Source organism: Peromyscus eremicus, chromosome 8a (assembly GCF_949786415.1).
Source record: "Peromyscus eremicus chromosome 8a, PerEre_H2_v1, whole genome shotgun sequence".
Taxonomy (NCBI): Eukaryota; Metazoa; Chordata; class Mammalia; order Rodentia; family Cricetidae; genus Peromyscus; species Peromyscus eremicus.
In genome coordinates, this window is record NC_081423.1 from 17,515,597 (window position 1) to 17,543,456 (window position 27,860).

The 27,860-nt window shown below is 47.4% G+C and overlaps 1 protein-coding gene and 1 pseudogene across 1 annotated transcript in view; one reads left to right on the forward strand and one right to left on the reverse strand.

The window, feature by feature from the left end:
- The first annotated feature begins 5,297 nt into the window (after positions 1–5,297).
- Rab40c (RAB40C, member RAS oncogene family) overlaps positions 5,298–27,860 on the forward strand; it is a 35,864-nt gene continuing 13,301 nt past the window's right edge. The window contains exons 1-2 of the mRNA XM_059270273.1: positions 5,298–5,366; positions 5,469–5,653. Coding sequence (XP_059126256.1) covers positions 5,512–5,653 — 142 coding nt within the window. The 5' untranslated portion in view covers positions 5,298–5,366; positions 5,469–5,511. The remainder of the gene's footprint in view (positions 5,367–5,468; positions 5,654–27,860) is intronic.
- Positions 14,809–15,232, reverse strand: LOC131916063 (NADH dehydrogenase [ubiquinone] 1 alpha subcomplex subunit 13-like; annotated as a pseudogene).

Sequence of the window (27,860 nt, forward strand, 5' to 3'; positions counted from 1 at the left end):
GTGCACGTGTAACAACAAGGACCGTTGTCTGTGTCGGCATTACCTTGGGAGACAGGTGGCTTTCCCCAGGAGATGTCAGGGTTCCCGTCACAAGCTGCCTTCCTTTATAACTAGAAGCTTGTCTCCAGACACTTGGGACGCGGAAATGGCCTGCCCTCCCCATTCTCCGCTAGCTGCAATGTCAATCCAGGTGTCTGGATCTGTCTACTGTGGGGCTGGCTCCTCCTTGCTGCCGGGTTAAGGCCGGGACTTCTGAGTCATTGAAACTTCTTTCTCTTTTGAAACAGGGTCTCATGTATCTCAGGCTGGTCTGAAGCTGGCTATGTAGCTAAGGATGCCCTTGAGCTGCTGATCTGCCTGCCTCTACTTCTCGAGAGTTGAGATTATAGATGTGCAACACACAGCTTATGCAGTGCTCAGGATCAAACCCAGGGTTTCATGCATGCTAGACAAACTGTCAACTGAGTTCTGTTTCCAGCCCAACTGAAATTTTTGTGGGTACCTCTGAGCTTCCTGGACACAGGGTTGCAGGGCCCAGGGTCTGTCTTCTTGTATGATTCCCAGAGCTCTCTGAGGACTTAGGGTCCCACCTAAGTGTGCTAGCTCGGTTCTCCTAAAGCCACTAATGCCATCATGGGAGCCACCCTCATGACTTAAATCTAATTCTTACCACCCATGAGTCCCGCCTGACAAATTGTGAAAAAAGTGTGAGCCGCCATGCTGGCTCAGTTCACTCAGACTCAAAGGCCCATCTCTGTTTCTGGAAATATTCTCACAGATAAAGTGTGACCAGTTCTCTCAGTATTCTTTAATATAGTCAAGTCAACACCTGAATTCACCTGCCACAGGCTGTCTGTGATTTATAGTCTCTGGAAAGGGGCACTGGGCATCTCCCTTCCAGATAGACTCAGCACCAATGGATGAGCATCACTGTTTCAAGGCTTACACCTCAGAAGAAAGGTTCTCACAGACATTACTGCCAGTTCAGGGGGTGAGAGCCATCGGAATATAGACTAGGCTCAAGGCTGGGCCCAGTGGCCCCTACAGGAGGGGATCTCCCTGACAAGTAGGTTCTGGCTCTCCAGGGACTCCATCCTCAACTCATCAGCTGAAGGTCAGGACTTTTTGGGTTACTGTTGACCTGTGGATGGGTGTGATGTTTCTTACTAATCTACTGTGACCCAGAGTCCAGCAAATGGCCACTCCTGGGCAAAAAGTATAGCATGAAAAAAAGATGCAGGTAATAACTTCTGGGATCCTTTGGAGGTTAAGAATGAGCTGAGAAGTCTTGCTGGAAGGCCTCAGTGTGGTTCTGCACTCCTGGACCCAGGAGCTTCCACCCTACATACCCTGACCAAGAGAATAGCAGGAAAGCCTATCCCTGAAGGCAAGTGAGGAGAACTCTGTTAGTATTTCCCTGGCACTGCCCCCTCACAGAAGCTCTCCTGAAAACTGTGGCAAACCAAGTGGCAGTGTCCACAGGGTCAAGATGCTCATAAAGGGCTGGGCGGTGGTGGCGCACGCCTTTAATCCTAGCACTCGGGAGGCAGAGCCAGGCGGATCTCTGTGAGTTCGAGGCCAGCCTGGGCTACCAAGTGAGATCCAGGAGAGGCGCAAAGCTACACAGAGAAACCCTGTCTCGAAAAACCAAAAAAAAAAAAAAAAAAGATGCTCATAAAGGCCATGTCCTCAACTGTGGAGGGAGATAGTTACTCAGTGTGTGGCTGCCTTGAATGAAGGGTACCTGCTGCTGGAGGCAAGGCCTAGGCCCAGCAATCCCTTGGGGGAAAAAGAGGAAAGACCCCTTTCTGTGCTGGTTTGTGTGTGTTTGAGACAGGGTCCCTGTAGGCCAGGTCTTGAACCTGAGACAGTCCTCCTGTTCAGCCTCCCAAGTGTACTGGCTGGCTTGTGTGTGACTGTGTTTTAACAAGATATAATTATTTTTTTGAGACCTCACATTTATTAAATAGCTGGTGAGATATCGCCTGGAATTACTGGATTCCAGTTTCACTTTTTGAACATTTGTTACTTTTTAGCATCAATAGACTTAGTATGTGCCTGATGCTAACTGACGTCAGATTGACAGCTCTCCATCCACTGATCATTCAGTCTGCTTAATGTCAAGCCCTTTGTGTCTTTTACCATTCTCTTGAAGGATTTTCCACTGACCTCCTTTTGTTTATTTGTTTTGTTTTGTTTTTTGAGACAGGGTTTCCCTGTGTAGCTTTGTGCCTTTCCTGGAACTCGCTTTGTAGACCAGGCTGGCCTCGAACTCACAGAGATCCACCTGCCTCTGACTCCTGAGTGCTGGGATTAAAGGTGTGCGCCACCACTGCCCGGCCACTGACCTCCTTTCTGTACAATCTGGGAAAACCAATCCATGTCAGGAGTAGTGTCGATAAAGTGTTCACACAGCTAAAGAGACAGTTTTCAGTGTGGGAGTCTGGTAGATGTCCCTTTCCACATGCTTATCCCATCACAGCTCAGCATCTGCTGTAAACTGGACCTGCTCTTCTGTGGCTGCCAGACAAGGCAACTCTGCTTCACCCAGCTTGGCCATTGTTGGCATGAGGATCTAAAAAGGTTTATTTCTAATTATACATTTGTGTCTGTGTGAGTGTTTGTGCATGTGAGTGTGGGTGCCCAAGATGGGCACAAGTGGGCATTGGATCCTCTGACAATGGAGTTGTAGGTGGTTGTGAGCTGTGGGATGTGGTATTGGGAACCAAACTCCAGACCTGCACAAGTACAGCAACCATTCTTAACATCTCTCCAGCACTTCCTTTAAAGCCAGGGTTTTGTGGCCCAAGCTGATCTTGAACTCATGGCCATCCTTCTGCCTCATCCTCCTGAGTAGTAGGACTATAGGCATGTGACAGTCAACCTGCTGGGCTGGGGCTTCTTGCCTGGTCCTGTTCCTTACCTTACTGGCAGCCAGGCGAGATGTCAGCTGTGGGCATGCTCAGTACTCCAAGGGCACCTGATCACTGGTAGTGCCCTGGCTTTCCCTGTACAGACTTGTGCGTCAGAAAGTGTTGTCATATGAAGAAGCAGCACCCAAGTTCCAGGGGCTGCATCTGAGTCAGCTTTGATGGCAACCTCTCTTTTGGCTTCCTGTCTCAACTTCCCAAGCAGCCGGGATTATAAGCTTGTGCCATCACACACAGTTTATCTTTTTTTTTTTTTTTTTCCGAGACAGCGTTTCTCTGTGTAAACCGTGTGTTACTTTTGTTTATGCTACATTTCATGTAAAGATGTGTTGCATTTGTTTCACCTTGCCTGCCTAAGGCACCCGATTGGTCTAATAAAGAGTTGAAAGGCCAATAGCTAGGCAGAAGAAGGATAGACAGGGCTGTGAGGCAGAGATAATAAATAGGAGAAATCTAGGCTTGAGAGGAGAAGGAAGAAGAACAAGAGAAGGAGAAAGGGTGATATGCCTAGAGCGCGAAGCCAGGCAAAAGCCAGCCAGACACGGAGAAGCAGTGAAAGTAGGGTATACAGATGTAAGAAAGTAATAAGCCCAAGGCAAGGGTAGATAAAGAGAAACAGGTTAATTTATGTTAAAAAGAGCTAGCCAGAAATTTAAAACTAATAATAAGTCTCTGTGTCATGATTTGGGAGCTGGTTGGTGGCCCAGAAGGTACAGAAGGGTGCTTTGTCTTTTGTGTATGTCTATGATCATACGTGTGCCTGGTGCCTGTGAAGGTCAGAAGGTGTAGATCCCCTGAAACGAGGTACAGTAAGTTGTAAGCCATCATGTCGGTGCTAGTGTTGGGAACGAACCAGCAACAAGTGCTCTGAACCTGCTGAGTCAGCTCTTCATCCAGCACCTCATTTTATCTATTATCTGATTGCATGTTCAGGAAGTCTGCACAGACAGGTAAAAACTGTTCCAAGGTACAGTGTGTGTGTGTGTGTGTGTGTGTGTGTGTGTGTGTGTGCAGCACACGTGCCCATGTTGTGTAGAGGTCATAGGACAACTTTCAGAAGTCAGTTCAGGTCTTCCACCTTAAGACAGGGTTTCTCCTGTTCACCGCTTGCTGCTTATTCCAGGCCAGTTAGCCCTGGAACTTCTGGACAAGTTTTTGTCTTTACTTCCTTCCTTACAATAGGAGCCGGGGTGGGGGTTGGGGGGAACTACAGATGGAAGGCCACAGGAGAGAGAGCAAACTCCTATCTTCAGGCCTATATTGCAAGTGCGTTGGCCCCAACCTGTGTTTACTTTTTGGATTTCTTGCAATTGAATGCACTCATGAAGAACGCTGTCCATGGCCCTCTAGTCCGCTGGCCGAAAGAGTGCACCTGCCACGGGTTGCCTACCCTGGAGTCTGCTGGGCCAGCGCTGTCCGTCGCTGATTCACGCCTCCAGAATCCCCACTGAGAAAGATGTCCCCACAAGAGCCTCTGCAAGTGCAGCTCAGAAGAGGACTTCAGCAGTCACCGGTGGGCCTAACCTCTCGGCCGCGGCTCCGCCCATTCCACAGCCAGGAGGAAGTCCCGCCTCCCAGAATAGTCAACCTGGGAGAGAGCCTCGCCCCCCGCCGCGAAGAGCACTAATTGGCTGTCCCCGCCCTGCCCCCGGGGAAAGCGAGCCCGAGGTGGTACATCCAAGTCGCGTTTCTTCCCTTCTGGGTCTCTGTGAGAGCAGCCACCGCCGCTTGATTAGATAGCCTGGCCCTCCCGGACTCAGCCATGTCGCCTTTGGCAGGAGCTGTCGCTGTCCGCAGCTAGTCCACGAAGGGGGAGGGGCAGACCTGTGCAATGTTTGACTCTTGATTGGCGAGAATTAGGAAAGGGGTGGGCCTAGAAGGTTATGATCGATGGGAGATGGCACAAATGCCTCAGCAGCAGTAGCCAATAGTGATAAGGAGGGGGCGGGAGGCCAGGCGGTTGCAGGGTCCGTGAACCGGGCTGCTGTGGCTCTGAGGCAGTCTGCAGGAAGCAGTAGGGCAGTAGTTCGGACGGACGTGCAAGGGCGACCAATGAGTCAGGGAAATCAGGGGAAGTAACCAATGGTCACTGTGAGGAGGCGGGGAATAGCCAGCCTCCGCAACACTGTGTACGAAACGGCGGGGACGGGACTGCGTTGACGGACAAGGGTATAGACCAACAGTGGTGGGAAAGAGGGTGGCAGGAGACCAATAGTAGTGGCGAGTGGGCAGGGCGGGGCGACCGGGGGCTCGGCGGCACTGTGTGTGGGGAGACGTGGGGGCGGGGCGACCGTGACGGCCAGGCTGCCAGGCCAATGGCCCGGGGAGGGCCGGCGGAGGGTGGCCAATGGCGGCTAGGCATCCGGGGGCGGGGCTGCGGGGCTGCGCGGTGCTGTGCGGGAAGCGGCGGGCGGCGGCGGCGGCCAGGAGGCTGAGGTGAAGCTGGAGGCAGCTGGGTGGGTGCACTGGGGGCGTTGGCCTGCGGGCGGGAGCATTAGCGTGGAGACCGCACGACCGCTCACCAGCCTTCGCCCGCAGGTCTGGCGGTGGCGCCGTGGGCCGCGGTGCGGCGGGCGGGAGGATGGGCACCCAGGGCAGCCCAGTGAAGAGCTACGATTACCTGCTCAAGTTCCTGCTGGTGGGCGACAGCGACGTGGGCAAGGGCGAGATCCTGGAGAGCCTTCAGGACGGCGCAGCTGAGTCCCCATACGCCTACAGCAACGGTAGGCCGGGTTTGGCGGTGGGCGCGCGGGGCGGGAGCGGCCTGGCGCGGGCGCGGGCGTCCTCTGCGCGTGTCGCTGCGGTACCCTCCAGTCCAGCCCTGGAGAGCTGTCGGCGAGCGGGCGCGGGCCGGGGTGGCGGCGACCGGCTAGTAAGAAGTCTCAGCCGCAGGTCTTTGGAGTCCCTTGGGGCCTGGAATGGCCCGTGCGGCAGATACCGCACGATGGGCCGGGTGCTCACCGCACTGTCCCTGAGCGAACGCTCACGGATACCGCACCCTATGCAGGGAGAAAATACCCTGGCCGCGATGTGATTCTTGTTAACTTCCGGGTACACGACAAAAAATACACAAGGTAGATTGCATCACTGGTACTTGCCTGAGCTTGTCTCTTAATTTGGGTATTTAAGGTAAAATTGTAGTTAACAGTAGGTGGGACTGGATCACAGGCTACTGGGACTGCTGACTCCGGAGGAATTAATGTCCAATGGGCCTTTCGTTCTACTATCACTGGATTCGTTTTACCTTCCTGTTCTCTTCCTGGGTCCCTTCTCTCTGCCTCTTTACCTCGTCCTCTGGGGTCTTGTTAGTCCTGTCTTACTGCTCCGAGCACTGGCGGCTTTGAAAATAACAGCTGAGCGTGTGAGCAAGACATCTCCCACTCTTAGGACTTAGGACTTGTCGAGGGTGCCGATCACCAGTACTTCAGTGGAGGACCTTTGCTTCTGAGTACCAGTGTTGGGTCTTCTCAGTACCTCCTTCCCAAGCTCCTGCTCTCATCCCCAGTCTACAGCAGACATCTTTAAGTGCAGGAAAGGAAGAGCCATGGTTTTCTTTTCTGGGGCTTATGAGGGGACCCCTGCACCAGCCAGGCCACCCTGACTGCCATTTGACTGGATGTCCCAGGGTGTGATAGTCCTGCTCAGATAGGCGTTGGAGTTGCTTTTCCAGCAGTGAAGTGTGGGAAGGGATAGGCTTGGCTTCGAAAGTGCTTAGCGTTAACTTGTGCTTTGGAGAGTCAGCTTGTGGCCCCCATCTGATGAGCCACACCAGTTTCAACCGCATGTACATACAGCCTCCAGTCGGACCTTCTTTCCTCATCTCCTCTGTCAACTGTATATTGCCGTATTTCCTGTGACATGCTAACTTAAGTGGGGCCAGTAGCACATAAAGCATATGGAGATGTGAGGCTTACTGTGGGCTGCTGGCCACAGGGTACCGTTCACCAAATGCTTTTACACCGCACAAGCTGTGAGGCCAGGGCACACCCGCAGGTCGGTGTGTGGCTCCTGCAGTCTGGAGCAGAGAGGGAAGAGTGCCTGCCTCAGCTGTAGCAGTACATTTCTTGTGTCGGGTTAAAATGCATACAGCACAAATATCAGGTCTTTGTGGGCAGAGCATTGCGTCACTGAGTGAAGTTGGTGGATCTGAGAATACCTGGGCCCTCCTCATAGAAGAGGCATTTGGAAGAGATAAAGTAGTTGGTTCTAGAGATTGAGCACAATGTGTTTGCTGTTGAAAGAACTGGACTTCTGCTTCTCTTAGACGATAGGTGAATGTTTCATTTTCCTCATCATTATTAAAAATCTTCAGGCCAGGCCATGGTGGCTCACGTCTTTAATCCCAGCACTTGGGAGGCAGAGGCAGGCGGATCTCTGTGAGTTTGAGGCCAACCTGGTCTACAAAGTGAGTTCCAAGACCATCGAGGCTACACAGAGAAATCCTGTCTTGAAAAACAAAACAAAACAAAACCTTCAGTATTGGGGCTGGAGAGATGGCTCAGTGGTTGAGAGCACTGGCTGCTCTTCCAGAGGACCCAGGTTCAGTTCCCAACATTCACATGGTGGCTAACAACTGTCTGTAACTCCAAAGAGCTGACACTCTTACACAGACATATGTGCAGGCAAGACACCAGTGCACATAAAATAAAAATAAGTATAAAAAAATTTAAAAATAAGTGTAAAAAATTACAAAAAAAAAAAAATAACCGGGGCGGGGGGTGGCGGCGCACGTCTTTAATCCCAGCACTTGGGAGGCAGAGGCAGGCAGATCTCTGTGGGTTCGAGGCCAGCCTGGTCTACAGAGCAAGATCCAGGAAAGGTGCAAAGCTACACAGAGAAACCCTGTCTCGAAAAGCAAAACAAAACAAAAAAACCCACCCTTCAAGGTTCAGGGTCCCTCTGATTAGCAGCAGGGTGGTCCTCACCTGGGAAGGGGCCTGCTGCTCCATATTGGCCCTGAGCGCCTTCTTGCTCACAGCTGAGTTACCTGTCTTAACATCTCGTCTAGCTTGTTCCTCAGGTGTGAACATCGCGCTCTCTCTCTGACTTCACAAACATGTGAGTCATCAAAACAGCTTTTTTTTTTTTTTAATTAGCACTGGCACCTGAAACAGTGACATTATGATACTGTGACCATATGCCTAGCATCTGCAGGAGCCCCCAGGTCTGGTAATATAGATACTTGTGGTTAGGATCTCTGTGGAGTTGGAAACATTAGGGCTTTGAAGATGCAGCAGGGACTCTTCTCTTTTAGATGCAACAGGGCATTCTGCAGAGAGCTTCCACCTAGGCATCCACAGGGGAATTACACTCCAGAGCAAAGGCATTGTGGATTCTCAGTTATGGGAGAAGACATGAAGAGTGGTGCGGGTGGGGGGGATTGGGGGGTGTTCTGTGAGCAGCTCTGCTCACAAACATACAATGAATGGATTTGCCTCTGGTTCTATGTATGGCCCTGGAATGATAGGTCCGTGTTGGCCTTAAGTCAGCCAACTGAGTAGTCATCCTTGAATCCAGGAAACATTATTGCTACAGCACACAAGACTGTCCTTATTTGACCTTATTGTTATGGGCTTGAACATCCTCAGTTAAGGCAATTACATCTTGCTCTATTTCCTACAAAGATGCCTGAGTGTTAGGTCCTTCAGGAAATCCATTGTGGCTTATATGTTCATGGCCTGAAAGATCCACATTCATTAATGAGTCCATGGGTGTTGTTTCATTTCTCTGTTCCTTTGGGAGTTAGTGTTTATAGAAAGAAGCTGCAGAGTGATGCCATTGTTGTTTGGGAATAGGGAGGGAGGCAGGCAAGGCACAGGACAAACTGTCATTGGGTGTTGCCATGAATGAATTTGATGGTTATGGAGATGTCTGTGGAATCAGATGATGCATGCACCCTGAAAGAGTGAGGATAATGTGTGCCTATGTCACAACATGCTGTGAGGTCCCTGCTAGATAGAGTCAGGGCTATGATGTCACATCGGTGACCCACAGGCCAATAACATGCTAGCTCCATGTTTCTTCTCATTTGGGTTGAAGTCCATTTCTCTAAATGACAGGTTCAAGGGGAATTTTTAAATGTTTTATTTTATTATTATTATGTGTGTGTATGTGTACATGCTATGGCACTCACGTGGAGGTCAAAAGACGGCTTTTGACCGGACATGGTGGCACATGCCTTTAATCCCAGCACTCAGGAGGCAGAAGCAAGTGGATCTCTGTGAGTTCGAGGCCAGCCTGGGCTACATAGTGAATTCAGGACAGCCAGAGCTGTATAGTGAGACCCTGTCTCAAATATACCAAAATAAATAGGTAAATAAATAAAATAAGGGGAAAAAAAGACAGCTTTTGGGAACTGTTTCTCTCTCCTCTTTCCCACCTTTATGTGGGATTTGAGGATTGAATTCAGGTCAGGCTTAAGCAGCAGGCACCACATGATTGTTTTGCCTGCATGTATGTCTGTGTGCCATGTGTATTCCTGGTGCCCATGGAAGCCAAAAGATGACATCGAATATCTTGGGACTGTAGTTACAGATAGTTGTGAGTCACCATATGAATACTGGTAATTAAACCCAGGTCCTCCTCAAGAGCAACAGGTACTCTTAACTGCTGAGCCAACTTTCCAGCTCCCCTCATGGGGAAATTTAGAACACTCTTCTGTATTTTCTGTTTTTGGACCTGCCTTTACATCATATACTCCACATGTTTCATCCATTGCTTTATCTCCAGCGCTACCATGAGGGTTGCATATACCTTTCTTTCTTTTTTAGTCATCCTTTTTTTAGACAGGGTCTTGCTTATGTACCTCAAGCTGGACTTATATTTGCTGTCCTGCCTCAGCCTCCCTAGTGCTAGAATTACAGTTCCACTGTGCCTGATCTAAACGTGTATTTCTGAGTCAGTGAACAACCTGTGTACAGCTTCCCTATACTGACTGTGTTACTTGGTGCTGGTCCTCATGATCACCATGGTAACCCCTCACAGTCCTTTCTCATCTCTGTTTAAGACCGGACACTTTGGTCTAGATTTTATTGTGGATACTCTGGGGTAACTTATGGTGTGTGTGTGTGTAGGGGGTTGTCTGCCTTTCCTATTTTAGATGCCAGATTTTCTGGCAGATTGGTGGCCCCAGGAGGAACAGGAAGGAGCTGTCATTGGTGCAACAGCCAGTGCCTCCAGTGTGTGGCTTGTGCTAGGCGTGCTGCTAAGCATGTCTGTAGTCATCATTTAATCTTCGCCAGTACCAGGATTCCCATCTTACAGATGAGGCTCTAGGAGCACTGCTGTTTCCTGGGTGGTGTGGTCTTGGGTTCTAGCCTTCACTGACAGGGACAATGACAGGCAGACCTCAAACAGTGGAGCGGTGGCACTTAGTGGTTTGCCTCTCCTTACCTTCCTGGTGCCTGAGGTTGCCAGACAGCCACTGCTTCTGCCCACTTTATTTGAGATCCACGCCTTGGAAGACCTGTCCCAGGTCTTACCTGACCCAGCTATCATCTGGGAAGGCACATCATCCTTACTGAGAGTTGTCACTTCTTGACAGGCCATTCTAATTTGTCACAGGCCCTGCAAGGGGCTTGGTTACCTTCTGTTTCTCACAGTGCAGGTACCTCCACCTCCACCTCATCATTGTGTTCATTTGTTCAGTCATGTATTTGTGGATATTTTACCATTGTTTTTTGGTTTTTCGAGACAGAGTTTCTCTGTGTAGTTTTGGTGCCTGTTCTGGATCTCGCTCTGTAGACCAGGCTGGCCTCGAACTCACAGAGATCTGCCTGGCTCTGCCTCACGAGTGCTGGGATTAAAGACATGAGCCACCGTCGCCGGGCTATGGGTATTTTACAATGTACCCAGCTTTTCCCAGGAATTCAGGGTACAAGGCATAGCAGATTAGAGATTTTGCTTTTATTGAATTTTTGTTGTTTTTGAGACAGGGTCTCACTATGTAGCCCTGGCTGGCCTTGAACTTGAAGTGATCCCCTTGCCTCTGCCTCCTGAGTACTAAGATTACCACACCTTACTAGAATATTTGTTTTTTGTTGGTCCTTAGCATTGTCATAAATAGGGGCAAAAACACAGCAAATGCTCAAATGGCAAGTAGACAGCAAGACCCATCGCTCCCTGGTAGTATTGTGTGGTCACACTTGAGATTGTTAGGTTGCATATATAATGTCATCTTTTCCATCAGTGTGATTGTTTGTGGCTTGGAGGTGATCTAAATTTAACGGCGTTTCAGGAAGGAAACGCGGTATCAGGGAGTTAAGAAGTGGGCGGGAAGGACATGAAGGGAAGGAACTAGCCCTTGGCAGGTCCTTTTGCCTCCTTTTCTTTTTGAAGATTGGAACTGGAAAGGTAGGAAATTGCTTGATCCCTGCACAGCTGTCCTCACTCAGCCTAAAACTAGGACACATTGAACAGGAAGCTGTGGAGCTGTACATTGGCCAGAGCATTATCATCTCTGCTATCTAAGAATGCAGGGAATGGTCTTCAGCATTTAGCATGCTGATTGAGAGAAAGCTAAAGACGACAAGAAGGAAGGGAAGGTGGTTGGCCACACTGACCACCAGCCTGTAAAGCAGGTGTTGGGGACCACAGTGAGAAGGTGGTGGGAAGCAGAGCATCCACAGGGAGAGGGACTGGCTGGGCCAAGACCTGTGTCCAGGGGACTGTAAGGCAGGAGACAGTTGGAAAACTAGGCCCTATGAGTCCTTGTAGCATGATGGTAAATGAATAAGATAAGCTCAGATTTTGACCATAAGGGGTAGAGGAGGTGTCCTAGTCATCAGCCAGCCTGGTAATGACAGGAGACTCTCATGTCCACTAGTATGTGGCTCTTTTGCTGTAGTTAGACTATCAAGTGCAGCATTTATCTGTGGACATTTGTCCTTCAGAAAGTAGGGAGGACGGGAATAGTACAGAAGGGAGGGCCCGAGCAGGAAGCCAGTGAGGCACACTAGATGATTTGTAGCAGAATACCACATTCTGCCAGACATTTAAAAATGAGGGGGGTGGTGCACGCTGGAGAGATGGCTTGGCAGTTAAGGACACTTGTTCTTGCAGAGAATCGCAGTTTGATTTCCAGCTCCCACATGGTGGTTCAGCCATCTGTGACTCCGGTCCCAGGGGATCTGAGTCCCTCTTCTGAGCTCTGAGGACACCAGGTATGCAGGTGGTGCACAGACATGCATGCATGCAAAACACTCAGACACATCAAAATAAATAAAAATAAATATATCAAGTGGGAAGTGAGATGGGCAAGACGGGAAGTACTCCAAGTGGCCAGGCCCCCAAAGGGCAATGAGAAAGGAGAGATGGACTGCGGTTTCTGGAGGGATCTTAGAACCAACATATGCCATCAGTGCTGTGCCAGGGGGGTTATGAGCTGCAGAAAGGGCTGTGGCTCACCAGAGTTGATCTGTGTTTCTGATGACAAGAGAAACAGAAGAGCCCTGGCCTCCAGTGGAGGTAGTCCTGAAGCCAAACTGTACAAACTTAAGTCTTTGTAAGAGGACACATGCCCTGAACTAACCTTGATGAAGGACATCTCTGTCTTGAGAGGGATATCCAACCCAGCATCTGAAAAAGGGCAGAGGATAGAACTGAGTACTGGCATGGGACAGGTAACCTCATAGTTTGTGAACTATTTCAGAGTTGACAGCCAAATGCAGGAAGTTCTGGGCTAGTGACTTAATGTTAGCCTTGGAGGAAGAGCTAAACTATGTGATAACCATGTGTTTGTGTGCCCAGAGGCTAGGCTGCTGCTTCTGCTCAGGTGTGGGTGTGTGGGATCATGTTGGATGCTATTGCTGAGTGGACCTGGTTCCTTCCAGCTGTGCATACTGTTGTGGGTTACTTGGTACTTGTGGGCATCTTTCCATTGTCCTTAGACAAGAGTGTTGTCTGTTAACCTTTTAGATCTGTACGACACCTAGATGGAGGGTAGTTAACAGAGTAAATGCATCAGGATCAAAACACTTTAAATCTGTGTGAAGCCAAGTAGTCCTGGCACACACCTTTAATCCCAGCACTCGAGAGGCAGAGTCAGGCAGATCTCTGAGTTTGAGGTCAGCCTGGTCTACAGAGTTAATTCCAGGGCAGCCAGGGCCACACATTGAAACCCTGTCTTGAAAAACAAAATAAAAGAAAACAAATAAACCTGTGTGAACAGATTGTAGGTACAGTGACACTTATCAGGGTGGCCAAGACTCTCTTCTTTAGGTTCAGAAAATCCCTCCTTCAGAAGTGGACTGTGACCAAGGAAGCTAGATACTGCCCAGGCTGCTTGCTCTGCCCTGCCCCATGCCACTTTGCTCAAGGAGTGTGAGTCAGCAGTCTTGCCTAGGCTATGAGTCCTTATGTCCCTGTAGCCTCTTTCAGGCTGAGATCTGCCATACCACTTGTCAGGGCCCATAAACTCTGGGAACAGATAGAATAGGACCCTGACAGATGGAAGACACTGAATGGTGGTCCATTCTGGATTCTTTGAGGTCTCTTGTACCCACTGGTTCCTACCCTGTAGGAATTGTATCAGTGGATGCCAGCGATGTTCCTTTACCTTCTCAGTGGTGAAGTGATGGCCTTCTGTTGCTGCCTGCCTCCCCCCTCACTACTGTCTTCTTGGTGGTGTTCACATAGCGCCCTGCTTGTGGGGCCTCTTTGGCAGTTCTGGGCTGTGTCTTGAGTACCTGAGCATCCTCTGGTTTTGGTGCAGTTGATGCTTTAAGTACATGCTGGCCCGTCTTAGCCTGGAACTAGCTGTTTCTCCAGAGAGCCTGGCTCTTCTTTCATGGGGACAGGCATTATGCCTTTTACAGGGTTTCATGTAACCCAGGCTAGCCTCAAAGCTCCAAGTATAAGTGAGAATGGCCTTGAACTCGTTTTTTGTTTTTGTTGTTTTTCAAGACAGCTTTTCTCTGTGTAACAGCCCTGGCTGTCCTGGAACTAGCTTTGTAGACCAGACTGACCTTAAATTCAGAGATCCACCTGCCTCTGTCTCCCGAGTGCTAGGATTAAAGACCTATGGCACCATGCCCAACTTGGCCTTGAACTCTTCTTTTTTTTTTTTTTTTTTTGGTTTTTCGAGACAGGGTTTCTCTGTGTAGCTTTGCGCCTTTTCTGGAACTCGCTTTGGAGACCAGGCTGGCCTCGAACTCACAGAGATCTGCCTGGCTCTGCCTCCCGAGTGCTGGGATTAAAGGCGTGCGCCACCACCGCCCGGCTGGCTTTGAACTCTTGATCCTCTAGTTTCCACATCCCAAGTGCTGGAGTTATGAGCATGTCTAACTACAGTTAACTTATTATGCTACTTTTTTAGATGAATCTTAATAAGCAGGGAATACTTACAAGACACTACTATTCATAACAGCAAATGCAGGGCGTGCAAAGCATAAGAATGGCAAGTGAAATCTAATCTCGAGTTTAAGAAATTGTCTTCCTATTGAACCGTTTGGAAGGACTTTGGTGCCTAAGTGTATTGCACAGGTAGTTAAACACAGTTCATCATGAACAAGTGAGTAATACTGAGGGTGGTTCCTGTGTGAACAGAAGGGCTAATAACTCCAGTCAGAAGTCTAGAAGCATTTCTAGACCTGGAGCCTATGTGGGAAGGGGCCCTCGGGGAACACCCAGCTCAGGGCCTGCTCTCCTCCACACTTAGCTCTCTTTACAGGGCACTTTTCCTGTTGTCAGAGTTGAAGCTTTCTCCTTTCTCTAAAATTCTCATTGTTTCAGCCGTGCAGTGGTGGTGTATGCCTTTAATCCCAGCACTCGGGCAATGCATGCCTTTAAAAGAAAAACAATTATTTTATTTATTTATTTATTTTGGCATTTATTTTGGCATTTATTTGACTATTCTTTATTGTGGGTGTGGGCTTGGGCCCTACATGTACCAGGTGAAGCAGAAGTTGGCCTTGTCCAGCTCCTCCTTGGAGCGTGGCCCGTACAACTGTCCGGGGAGGGGTGGCTTCCAGCGCCTGGTGGGACAGACTCACCCACTGCGGGTGGGCACATTTTTCATGATGACGGCCTCCTCCTCCAGGTTCTTCTGAAGAATCTGCAGAGTCCTCTGATCCATCTCTGCCTGGAAGAGCAGCATGAGGGCGATCTGGACCTCCAAATCCTCGATCTGTAGGTGCCCGCTCTCACAGTTCCACTTCATTATTCTCCAGTAGCCAAAGAGCCCCAATGCTCACAGCGAACATGCTGTAGCCGGACAGTTGCTGGTTAGGCAGGTTCTGCTTGTAGTTGATGGGGCCGTAGCCCCCTGGTGGGGGCATGTCCTGCTTCACCTTCGATGCCACCATACTTGCCAAAAGAAAAAAATTTTAACCTTTATTTTATTTCATGTATATGACTGTTTTGTCTGCATGTATGTCTGTGCACCACATTTATTCAGTGCCTTGGAGACCAGAAGAAGGTGTTAGATCCCCTAGAACTGGAATTACAGATGGTTGTGAACTGCCCTGTTTGGGTGCTGGCAGTCAAACCCAGCCATTTGGAAGAGCAGCCAGTGCTCTTAACCTGGAGACATCATGACAGTTGTGTTTGGGATTTTGTTGATATTGTTTGCTTTGCTTTGCTTTGCTTTGCTTTGCTTTATTTTGAGACAGGGTCTCACTGTGTGTCTGGAACTAACCTGGAGCTCAGATCCACCTACTTCTGCCTCCCAAGTGCTGAGATTAAAGGCGCACACCATCACAATCAGCTGGCACATGCCTTTAATACCAGCACTCTGGGGGCAGAGGCATTTTGAAGCTAGCCTGGTTTCTGGTCTATATAGTGAGTATCAGGCTAGCCAGGGTTACAAAATAAGACCCTGTCTTAAAAATAAAAATAAAAAAGAAAGAAAGCTGCTCACTTTGGAAGTTATCCTTTATAATTTAACATGGAAAAACTTATCTGTCTAGGCTTTTTATTAAAGGCATCAAATTAGCTACAAGTAGGCAAAAGTAGCCGGGCGGTGGTGGCGCACGCCTTTAATCCCAGCACTCGGGAGGCAGAGTCAGGCGGATCTCTGTGAGTTCGAGGCCAGCCTGGGCTACCAAGTGAGTTCCAGGAAAAGGCGCAAAGCTACACAGAGAAACCCTGTCTCGGAAAAAAAAAAAAAACAAAAACAAGTAGGCAAAAGTAAATCTGCTCAGTAGCAAAAGTGTTTAGAGCTTAGTTGTTGAACCACCTCGTAGCCAGTGAGGCTAAATGTCAAGAATCAAAAGATATGTTCTAAAGACCTGAACAGGGGACCAGCGGACTCTAGGCTTTTGAGTTTAAGGGTAGTGCAAACAATGCACTTCTCGTTTTTATTATTAAAACAAGCAAAACATGAAGTGACATTTACAGTTAGCTTAAGCCAATACAAGTACAGTGAGGGAATGTACCTGGTGTTAGGTCTTATCATCTTTGGTCACGTGAAAAGAGCCGAGAATATTCCTCCCAGCCTTTGCCTTTCCCACAGAGATAATGTGGACATGCCAGGACATTCCCTTCATGGCCTTGCTTTCCAGTGCATTCACTTGTCAGAGTTTATGCAATTCTGGAAGGCCACCTTGTAGGAAGAGCATTGTGCATCCTGCCCCATCCGTAGTTCCCAGTAAGTTCACAGCTTTCGTACAAAGGCTCCCACACGCAATGAAAAGGTCCTGGGAGTCAGGAGCCAGATCAGAGTGTATGTACACTCTGGTATGTCTCAGACCTGTGCTGACCCCCACAGCAGCTTCCTTTGCTAGGACAGTCTGGTCACTGGAAGTATTTCCTGTTCTAGGTCAGCTGTCCAGGGCCACTGTACAAGGAAGAGCTTGAGCCCTAACCTCAGCTGAAGGGTGTGCTTACCCATAAGGTTCAGAGACTACAGTCGGTGACTCACAGAGCTCGAGGTGTGTGGGTGTACTCCTTCTAAAGAAGCAGCCTCGTGTCAGCATATCCCAGAAATCCTTCTCTTTGGCCAAGTCATTAGGACTCTGGCCTTCGGAAACACTGCTCATAACAGAGGGAACCAAGACTTTTGTTTTATGTAAAAGTGAAAAACAAATGACCTGAATGCCTCAACAGAAACATGATATGCTTATATTCGTGGGGCGAACTATACAGCCTTTGGATGTTCTTTTGTTTGTTTTGTTTTCTAGACAGGTTTCTCCGTGTAACATCCTGGAACTCCCTTTGTAGACCAGGCTGGCCTCCAACTCACAGAAATCTGCCCACCTTTGTCTCCCCAGTGCTGGGATTATAGATGTGTGTCACCACCACCTGACAAAATGTTCTTATTTAGAGGAGCATTTAATGAATTTTATTGAAACAGGGATATCCTGGATACCTTGTTAAGTGGGGAAAAATGCAATCATCTGTGGTTGTCCATAGGAGATTAATGTCAGGAGCCTCTCAGATGTCCAGATCCATAAATTCCCAAATCCCTTATATAAAATGACACACAGCCAAGAGTACTGGCCCATGCCCTTAAATCTCAGCTCTCAGGAGGCAGAGGCAGACAGAGCTCTGTGAGTTTTAGGCCAGGTTTTATATAGAAAGTTCCAGGAAAGCCAGGGCTACATAGAGATACCCTGTCTCAAAAACAAAAAAGAAAGAAGCCAGGCATGAGGGTACACACCTTTAGTCCCAGCACTTGAGAGGCAGAGGCAGGCAGATCTCTGAGTTTAAGGCTAGCCTTGTCTACAAAGCGAGTTCCAGGAAAGTTAGGGCTATATAGAGAAATCCTGCCTCAAACAAAACAGAACAAAACAAAGAAAGATAGAAGGAAAAAGGGTGCAGCGTTTGCCTTTAACCCTGCACACCCTCCTGTCCGCTTTAAATGACTTCTAGAGGACTTACATACCAAAGACAAAGTAAGTGATCCATATTGTTGAAAGCATAATGATACTAAAATTGTCACAGACTGGCAAGATGGCTCAGCAGGTAATGGTGTTTGTTGTGTAAGCCTTGTGGCCTGAGTTCAATCCTGGGACCCATGGAGAAGTGGAAAGAGAGCTGACTCCAGAGTTGTTCTCTGACCTCTTGCCTTCCTCCCCCACACATAGTCATATACACATACTCACACGTACATAATAATGGTGTGTGTGTGTGTGTGTGTGTGTGTGTGTGTTTTAAGTCTGAACGTGAGGATTGGGGAGAGGGCGTTAGCAGTTAATAGCACTTGTTGCCTTTGGAGGGTCCACATGGTGGCTCACAACCATCTGTAACTATAGCTTCGGAAGATCCAGCACTCTTTTCTGACCTCGACAGGCACTGTACAAACCTGGTACACAGACATACGTGCATGCAAAACACTTATACAGATAAAATAAACCTTAAAAATTCTGAGCCAGCTAGAGTGGCACACATCTTCAATCCAGCACTCAGGAGGCAGAGGCAGGTGAATCTCTATGAGTTTGAGGCCAGATTGGCCTACATATCAAGTTCCAGACCAGCCAGAACTACACAGTGAGACCTGTCTTTAAAAAAAAAAAAAAAACTTTTAAAAAACCCAAATAACATCTGCATGTGTTCAGTACAAATGCATTTTCTTTTTTCTTTTTTTCCTTCCTTCCTTCCTTCCTTCCTTCCTTCCTTCCTCCCTCCCTTCCTTCTTTCCTTTCTTTCTTTTTTTCTTTTTTGAGATAAGGTTTCTCTGTGTAGTCCTGGCTATTCTGGAACTCACCCTGTAGACCAGGCTGGCCTTGAACTCAAGAGATTTGCCTGCCTCTACCTCCTGAGTGCTGGGACTACAGGAGTGAGCCACCGTCATTCTTTGAATACTTTGTTTGCAGTTAAAGCCATGGATGTGGAACTCATAGATCTAGTGGGCTGATTGTGACTATATACTGTATAGATGTAAAGGGAAATGAAGTGAATATGTTTCATGAAATACATGAAAAGTAGTTAATGATGACTCCATGAGTTTTGGTGTTACAGTGGTCATGTTTTGAGTGTTCTGTATTTCACTGAGCTTTCCATGCTGAGTGTGCTTGCTCTTCGTAGACAGAAGAAATCTGGTTTGATGTTGGTTCTAGAACAGTAAGTAAAAGCTTTGACACTGCAGGATGCCTGTATACAACTCCCCTGGCATTCCTTCTGCTGTCTGGCATTGGCATATCAGTACAGAAGACACTTTTGTGCCTATTAGCATCTTCCTCCTGTCCTGTACTTCTGCAGGCATTGGTTTGCCCTTGACAGCAGATACATATGTCCCTGTTTCTGAGGGACATCTGTTAGGTGCAGCATGTGCAGAGTGGCACATTTTCACAGCATGGCAGGTTCCTCCATCGATAGTTAGACTTTGTATGCTAACAACTCAGATCCCAGGCTCTCCCTCTGTTTCCGCTCTGCATTCTGGCCCAGCTTGGCAGGCAGTTCAGTGTTCTCGTTTGAAAGGAGACCTACTAATCTAAAGGCAGATCAGTATCCTGCATGGGCTTATTTTATTATTATTATTATTATTTTGGTTTTTTGAGACAAGGTTTTTCTGGTGACAGCCCTGGCTGTCCTGGAACCTGCTTTGTAGACCAGGCTGACTTTGAACTCAGAGATCCACCTGCCTCTGTTTCCTGAGTTCTTGGATTAAAGGCGTGTACCACCATGTCCGGCTATGGTTTTAAATTTTTTTATTTCTTTCTCCTCCCTGCTTCCCTTCCTTTCCTCCACTTCCCCCTCTTTTGTTTTCTTTTGTTTGTCTGTCTGTCTGAGATAGAGTCTCACTGTGTAGCCCCACTGGCCTGGAACTCACCATGCAGGTAGCTTCACATTCACAGAGTTCCATTGACCCCTGTTTCCTGATTGCTGAGATTAAAGGCATGACTATCAGGCCCAGCTCTTCTTTTAGTTTGTTTTGTTTGTCAAGACAGGGTTTTTCTGTAGCTTTGGAGCCTGTCCTGGAACTCGCTCTGTAGATCAGGCAGGCCTTAAACTCACAGAGATCCACCTGTCTCTGCCTCCCTAGTGCTGGGATTAAAGACGTGTGCCACCACCGCCCGACTCAGGCCCAGCTCTTAATTTGATTTTATTGTTAGTTTATATGTAATAAAATGTACTCATCTTGGGAGTCTGGCTCTAGGACAACCTGTGGGTTGTGACCTCTGACAAATCTCTGTCTCAAAATATTTACATTACGATTCATAACAGTAGCAAAATTAGTCACGAAGTAGCAACAAACATTTTATGGGGGGAGCTCATCACAACATGAGGAACTGTATTAAAGGGTCGCATATTAGGAAGGTTGAGGACCACTGTTGTAGGAGCTATGACAGATGTAGAAATCTGGGTAGCCATCCCCCTTATCAAGATACAGTGTTTATACCCCAGAAAGTTCTCTCCTGCCCGGGTGAGGGTAGTTACTGCTTCTGCCAGTCTGCTGGTCACTCCAGGTTACTTTTGCCTACTCCAGAATACCACCAATGGAATGTGTTTCTATGTCCAGTAACCCCCCCCCCAACAACAACAACAACAACAAACCCCACAGGATTTCAGTATGTAGCTACGCTGGCCTCAGACTTACAGTCCTCCTGTCTCAGACTCCCCAGTGCTTGGTCACTTAACTTTTTAATCCCTTCATGGCAAAGATCAGGAGCTCCTGCCCCTGAGTAGTAGTGTTTATGTGAGAGAACCCGATTTGTTTATCTGATTTTCTGTTGTCTACAGCTGGGTTATTTTTCGTTCTGAATTAAAAGGTATTAAACACAGCCACAGTACACAAATCCTTTTGCGGGTATGTTTTGGTTCTCTCAGGTAAATACCTAGTAGTGAGTATTTGGGGTTGCAGGTGGGTTATTTTTAAAGACATTGATGCCAGGTGGTGGTGGCTCACGCCTTTAATCCCAGCACTCGGCAGCAGGCAGAGCCAGGTGGATCTCTGTGAGAGTTCGAGGCCAGCCTGGTCTCCAAAGCGAGTTCCAGGAAAGGCGCAAAGCTACACAGAGAAACCCTGTCTCGAAAAACCAAAATAAATAAATAAATAAATAAATAAATAAATAAATAAATAAATAAATAAATAAAGACACTGACAGCTCTTTGCAGGCTGTGGCACATGGTGTTCTCATTAGTGGTGCGTGTAAGCTCTAGTCCAGCATCTAACGCTGTCAGTCTCTCTTATCTCCTACTCAACCTCACTGAGGTAAATTTACATACAGGAAAATTGGGATTTTGTTGAATGTTGACAGACCAGAACTGTGTGCAGCCCCATGCTGTCTGACCACCCCTTGACTGCCTCTAGCCCCAGCAACTACTAGTCAGTCTTGACCTTACTATAGACTAGTTCTTATTTTCTAGATTTAAACAAAAATACATAAAGGGAGTCACATTGTATATTCTTTGTGCCTGGTCCTTTTCCATCTCATTAAGATTCTCCCATGTTGTGTATGTGGCATCCTTTCTTCTACTGTGTGGTATCCCGTGTGTGAGTACTGGTCAACCCCATCTCTTCTGTAGACGAGTGTTTGGATAGCTCCCACATTTGAATTCTTCTAAGGAGTGCTCCTTCACAAATTTTTGTAAGTGGGCTGATGAGAGAGCTACCCACCTGTTAAACGTGTGTACTGCTCTTCCAGAGGACCCTAGGAGGCTCACAACCTCCTATAACTCCAGGTCCAGGGGGAGCCAATGCCTCTGGCTTCTGAGTGCACTAACACTTGTGTGCACATACCACATCCAAACGCTTAACTTTAAAAAATAAAAATAGGATTCACACGTGGTTTTAGTGAACATATGTGTGCATTTCTGTTAGAGCAGTGCTGGGTTACAGGTCACTTGTGTGTTTATCAGCCCAAGAGACCACTAAATAGTTTCCCAAAGTACTTGCCTTGCCTGGAGGCTAATTCCTCTGCAGCCTGCTTTCATTTCAACCTTTCTAATGGGTGGTTTGGTGCCTGCGTCTGTGCAACAGTCAGAGAACAGTTTCTATCCTGTGGAGACATCTTGTTATTTAGCCGTTCCCTGAGTCTGTCGATTCTTAGTTTGTATCCAGTTTGAGTATAAAGCAGAATACTGAGGTGGATACCCATTTGTAACTTTTATCCACCCGTAGCTCTTTTACTGCTGAAACACTATCTTACAGAGCTGGAGGTCATAACACGCTCTTCCCTGGCTGAAATCAGTGTACCTTGGTGGGAAAGTATTTATTGAACATGTTGGAAGCCCAGGGTTTAATCCCTAAACAAAAACAACAAATGAGCAGCGATGCAGCATGCCTTTAATCCCAGCACTCGGGAGGCAGAGGCAGGTGGAGCTCTGTGAGTTTGAGGCCAGCCTGGGCTACACAGAGAAATCCTGTCTTGGAAAACAAAATGAAACAAGGTGTTGGCAGCTAGCATTGGTGGGTAAGCTCTGGAGGAGGTTTCATTTCCTTGTTCACTGGATTGTTAGCAGAATTGGGTTCTTTATGGTTGGAAGACTAAAGTTTGTGTCTTTTTGATTGCAAACTGACTTATAGAAGGTGTGTCCTCAGGGCCAGCAAGGGTGAGTCAAGTCTCTCTCAGGTTTTGATTGTTCCTCTTCTCTCTAACTCAGCTAGAAAAGGCTTCTAAATAGTTTTCTTTCTTTCTTTCTTTCTTTCTTTCTTTCTTTCTTTCTTTCTTTCTTTCTTTCTTTCTCTTGTCTTTTTTGTTTGTTTATTTGTTTGTTTGTTTGTTTGTTTGTTTGAGACAGGGTTTCTCTGTGTAACAGTCTTGAATGTCCCGGAACTCACTCTGTAGACCAGACTGGTCTCAAACTCACAGAGATTTTCCTGCCTCTTCCTCCCAAATGCTGGGATTAAAGATGTGTGCCACCACCACCCAGCTATACCTTAGTCATACCTTAATCCCAGCTGCTGTGTCCTTTTTGTACTGTGAAGAAGCTAGGAGTTAGGGTGCGTACGTACACGGGAACTGTTACTCTTTGACCACATATTTCGAAAAGTTCTTCCTCTTCCTTACTCCCATGAATTTGCTTGTGTGTGTGTGTGTGTGTGTGTGTGTGTGTGTGTGTGTATTTTATGTAGGTTCTCACTGTGTAAATGTGTGTGTGTGTGTGTGTGTGTGTGTATTTTATGTAGGTTCTCACTGTATAAATGTGTGTGTATGTGTGTATTTTATGTAGGTTCTCACTGTGTAAATGTGTGTGTGTGTGTGTGTGTGTGTGTGTATTTTATGTAGGTTCTCACTGTGTAAATGTGTGTGTGTGTATTTTATGTAGGTTCTCACTGTGTAAATGTGTGTGTGTGTGTATTTTATGTAGGTTCTCACTGTGTAAATGTGTGTGTGTGTGTGTGTGTGTGTGTGTGTGTATTTTATGTAGGTTCTCACTGTAACCCAGGCTGGCTTCAAACTTGCTGTCCTGCTGCCTCAACCTCATAAGTGCTGGTATTACGAGCATGAGCCACTATTTCTAGCAAAATTTGCTTAAGTGGAAAAAAAATCTTTATGGCATTGGATAAAAAGAGAACAGAAAACATGTCTTTTTCACAATAATTTTACAAACTCATGTTTACAACAGAATAAACCACCATCTATAAAAACTCAAGAAAAGTGTGTGCAGAGATGTAAGAAAACTTGCGTCTGTCCACATATGGGGCAGAAGTGGGATTGTCCCCCTGTTGCCTGGCCTTGTGGTACTGTTGTAGACTGTAGGCTCTGAGAGCACAAGAGCCTGTGCCTGCTTTGGGAGCTCTAGTACAGGTGTAACAAACCATGCTAGGACCAGCTGCTGGAATGCCTCATTCATGGTCTCTCAAAAGACTGCTTCACAGGCTTCTCAGGCAGGCCATGTTAGACTGTTCTCTCTGTCTCTGAATCCTTTTGCAGATCCATTGGTTAGGTCAGAGCAGCTGTGTTTAGATATTCTGTTGAGGTGTTGCTGTGCCCAACTTTTTTTTTTTTTGTTATGCCCCCCCTTATTAACACAAAATTTCTATAGGTCAGGAATCTGAGCACAGCTTGGGTGGTGCTCACGGGGTCCCAGAGCCTCTCGCAGGCTGAATCAAGCAAGGTGTTGAGCAAACTAGTTCTCATTTGATCCTTGACTAGAGAATGATCCCTTCCAAGATCAGCTTCTTGGGGGTCGTTTGTTACCCTTGGATCCTGGCCATGTGGGCATTTTCTTAAGGTGGTATATTAATTATTTTTTGATTGTTGTGATAAAACACCACGATCAGGCGGTGGTGGCGCATGCCTTTAATCCCAGCACTCGGGAGGCAGAGCCAGGTGGATCTCTGTGAGTTCAAGGCCAGCCTGGGCTACCAAGTGAGTTCCAGGAAAGGCGCAAAGCTACACAGAGAAACCCTGTCTCGAAAAACAAAAACAAACAAACAAACAACAACAACAACAAAAAAACACCACGATCAAGGCAACTTATAGAAGGAAGGGTTTATTTAGGCTTATGGTTCCAGAGGGCTAAGAGTCCATCGCCACAGTGAGGGATGCATGGCAGCATGCAGACATGGCAGCTGGAGCAGCCACCGAGAGCTTGCATTTTAAACCACAAGCAGCAAGCAGAAAGCAGACTTGAAACCGCACAAGTCTTTAAACTCTCGAAGCTCATATTCAGTGACATACCTCCTCCAACAAGATCACATCTCCTAAACCTCCCCAAACAGTGCCACCAACTAGGGACCAAAAATTCAGGTGCCGAAGACTATGGGGGACATCTCATTCAAACCAGCATAGGTGGCTTTCCTAAACCAGCAAGTCAGAATCCAGTCTCACATAATGCAGAGGGTACCCACTCATTGGCCTCATTCTGTCTTTCGGAGGCAAGTCTCAGGTCCCACTTACTGTCCAGTAGTGTGAATCCCAGTAGGCAGACTGTGGACCATACAAGACTGCCTGTTGTGAGCAGCACTGTATGTAGACTCCTTTCCTCTTAAACCCTTGACAAAGGCATGTATTATAGCCTTGCCTTAGTCTGCTCCTGATAGTCAGCCTCTGTAGAAGGACCCTGTGGTCCCAGTCTCCAGAGGGCCCTTTGCTAGCCTGGATTGCTAGTACAAAATCCTACCACTCTCTATATGCCTACCAGTTACATAAAAAGCCTTTTCTGTTTCTAGGAATACCCCTTCTCCCCGCATTCCTCTTTGATCTTTTGTCTACCTCTGGACACATGGCCAGAGCCTTTTGTCTTCCCTAAGAGTAACACCAGGAATTATCAGCTGCCTTGAGTGATGTTTCTATTGCTTTGGAAATGGTTCTGAAGTTATGTAAGCTGCACTGCACCTCCTAGAAATGGATTCTGGGTACTCCCCACAGGAAACCAGCAGCTGGCATGGGCACTTGCCTCACAGTGAGGACAGGGCTCTGTCCCTTACCTGCATATGGAGGCTTTCAACCCCTCCAGGAAAGTGGAAGTCACACAATAGGGGGGGGGGGCTATTGGGAAAGAGAGCAGCACCTCCCTGAGTACTAGCTGGGTGGTCTAGTTTCAGATGCTGCTGCATTGAAATAGGGCAAATGACAGACACTAGTGAGCATTTTCTGATTTTTTTCTTTTTTTAAAAGATTTATTCTTATTTTTCAGTGTGTGTCTGTCTGTCTGTCTGTTTCTGAATATGTATACTTGAGTACAGGCACCCATGGAGGCCAGAAAAGGGGTGTCAGAGCCCCGGAGTTGGAGTTTTCCGAGGTTGTGCACTGCGTGACAGAGGTGCCAGAAACTTGAACCATCCTTTAGGAAACAGAAAGCTCTCTTAACCTCTTCAGCCTCTGTATTTTATTCTTAATCTAGTTTTTTGTTAATAATTTTTGTTTTTTATCATGAGTTTTTGAAGTCTTGGGGCGTTTAGCCAAGTTGGAAAGTAGGTAATTACAAATTTAGTGTTATCATTTCTCTGTAAGGATTTGAATCTCATAATCTGAAAAGTGAGATATTACAGTATTAGGTGAATTTTGAATTTTATATATATATATAAAATACTTAACCCTGTGACAGAAGACCACACATTTGTGTTGTCTGAGGGGACCTTACACTGATAAGCTCAGTTCAGATGACTACATTAAATCTGGCCCAAATGTGTGGGAAAAAAGCCCACCTCACACCCTAGATTGGACTCTCAGGTTGGAGCCTGCTGGCCAGGTGTGCAGGAGTCACATAACCAGAAGCAGCTGTGACCCAGTCAGAACCACGCAGGCACCAGAGTTCCTAGTTTCCTTTTTCATGTGTGTTGTTCCTCTCCTGAGCATTTTGTGATTTCCTGGGGGTAAATCCAATTCACACAAAACTCCTTGCCTTAGTGAGGTGCTGAAAGAGGGCTCTGGATCTGTCGGGTGATCCCTGCCCTGCAGCAAAGTGGCTGCTTGCTGGAGGTCGTTCTTGACAGACTGGCCATGTGACAGTGGAGTGACTACTCAGATGGCCATCCCATGCCCAGCAGCATCTTCCTCCTCTGTGTCACCCGGGAACAGCTCACACTACCTGGCTTTCTTCAGTCAGTGTCTTACAGTGCCTGGGGAATGGTCTCCAAGAGCAAGAATGTGGTACCGTGGTCAACCTTGCAAATCGTTTAAAATTGTCCCATTACAGAAATACTTTAATACTTTTAACTTTTTAAAAAATGTTATGTGTATAGATGTCCTGCCTGCATGTATGTCTGTGCACTGTGTGTGTGCAGTATCTGTAGAGGCCATAAGAGGGTGTTGGGCCCCTGATACTGGATTTACAGATGTCTATGAGCCCTCAGGTGCATGCTGGGAATTGAACCCTGGTCCTCTGGAAGAGTAGCCAGTGCTCTTAACGAATGAGCCATCTCTCTAGCCCCTTGTTTTGTTTGGGAGATAGGTTCTCACTCTGTAGCGCAGGCTGGCTTAGAACTCCCTGAGTTGTCCTTCCTTACCTGATACTGGGATTATAGGCATACCTCACTGTGCCTGACTAGTGACTTGTTTTTGATCACCTCCTCTCTACTGCCCTTGCCCAAATCCATGTATGAAGTATCCCTTTGAGGAACAACTGAGTAACAACCAGGTAATTCTGATGTTCTGTTTGGCTGGCCTCTTGAAACAGCTTTCATATCTCCAGGTCTAGAGCTGACATGCTTCCCCTCCCTGCTACCATTTACCCTCAGTCATCCTGAAAGGCTAGACATAGACCAGCAGTGGAGGGATGGGATTTGGGAGTCTCGGGACCTAAGCTTCAGGCTGTAACCTACAGACATGGCCCTCAGTTCCACCAGTCCCAGGGCTGCTCCCAGACAGTGCTTTGTAGAATCTCAGTGATTGTGTTGAAAAGAAACAAAATCCAAGTTAGACGTTGTGCACTGACTTAAATGTGCCTACATACATATCTGCAAAACAGATCTTATAGAGCCAGGTGTGAAAGTGAGGCGGTGGCGCACGCCTTTAATCCCAGCACTGGGGAGGCAGAGGCAGGTGAATCTCTGTGAGTTCGAGGCCAGCCTGGTCTACAAAGTGAGTTCCAGGATAGCTAGGACTGTTTGTTACACAGAGAAACCCTGTCTCAAAAAAAGAAAGAAAGAAAGAAAAAAGACAAAAATTAAACTTTATTGTTATTTTGCGGTATGGGTACACATACCGTGGCCCATTGTGTAGGTCAGAGGACAGCTTGGTGGAGTTGGTCCTCCCTCCCTTTCCACCTTTTACATGGGTCTGGGTCTCCAACTCAGGCTGTCAGGCTGTGTGGCAAGCACTTGTACCCACTGAGCCCACTCCCCTGCCTCCAGTCAGTACTTGAGTACACAAACCTGTCAGCAGTGATGGCTTAAGCCTCTTTGGCACCTGAAAACAATGAATGCCTGGCATGGGGCAGGAGTCTACAGAACCCTGCTAAGTGAACTGCCACTTTCTTGAGAATTGCCTACTGAGTAAAGTGTCTTGAAAAATACATAAACCTAGGACCAGCCAGATGGCTCAGCAAGCCCGACAACCTGAATTTGATCTTTAGAACCCATGGTAAGCTGTGCGGTGGTGGCACACACCTTTAATCCCAGCACTCAGGAAGGATCTCTGTAAATTCAAGGCCAGCCTGGTC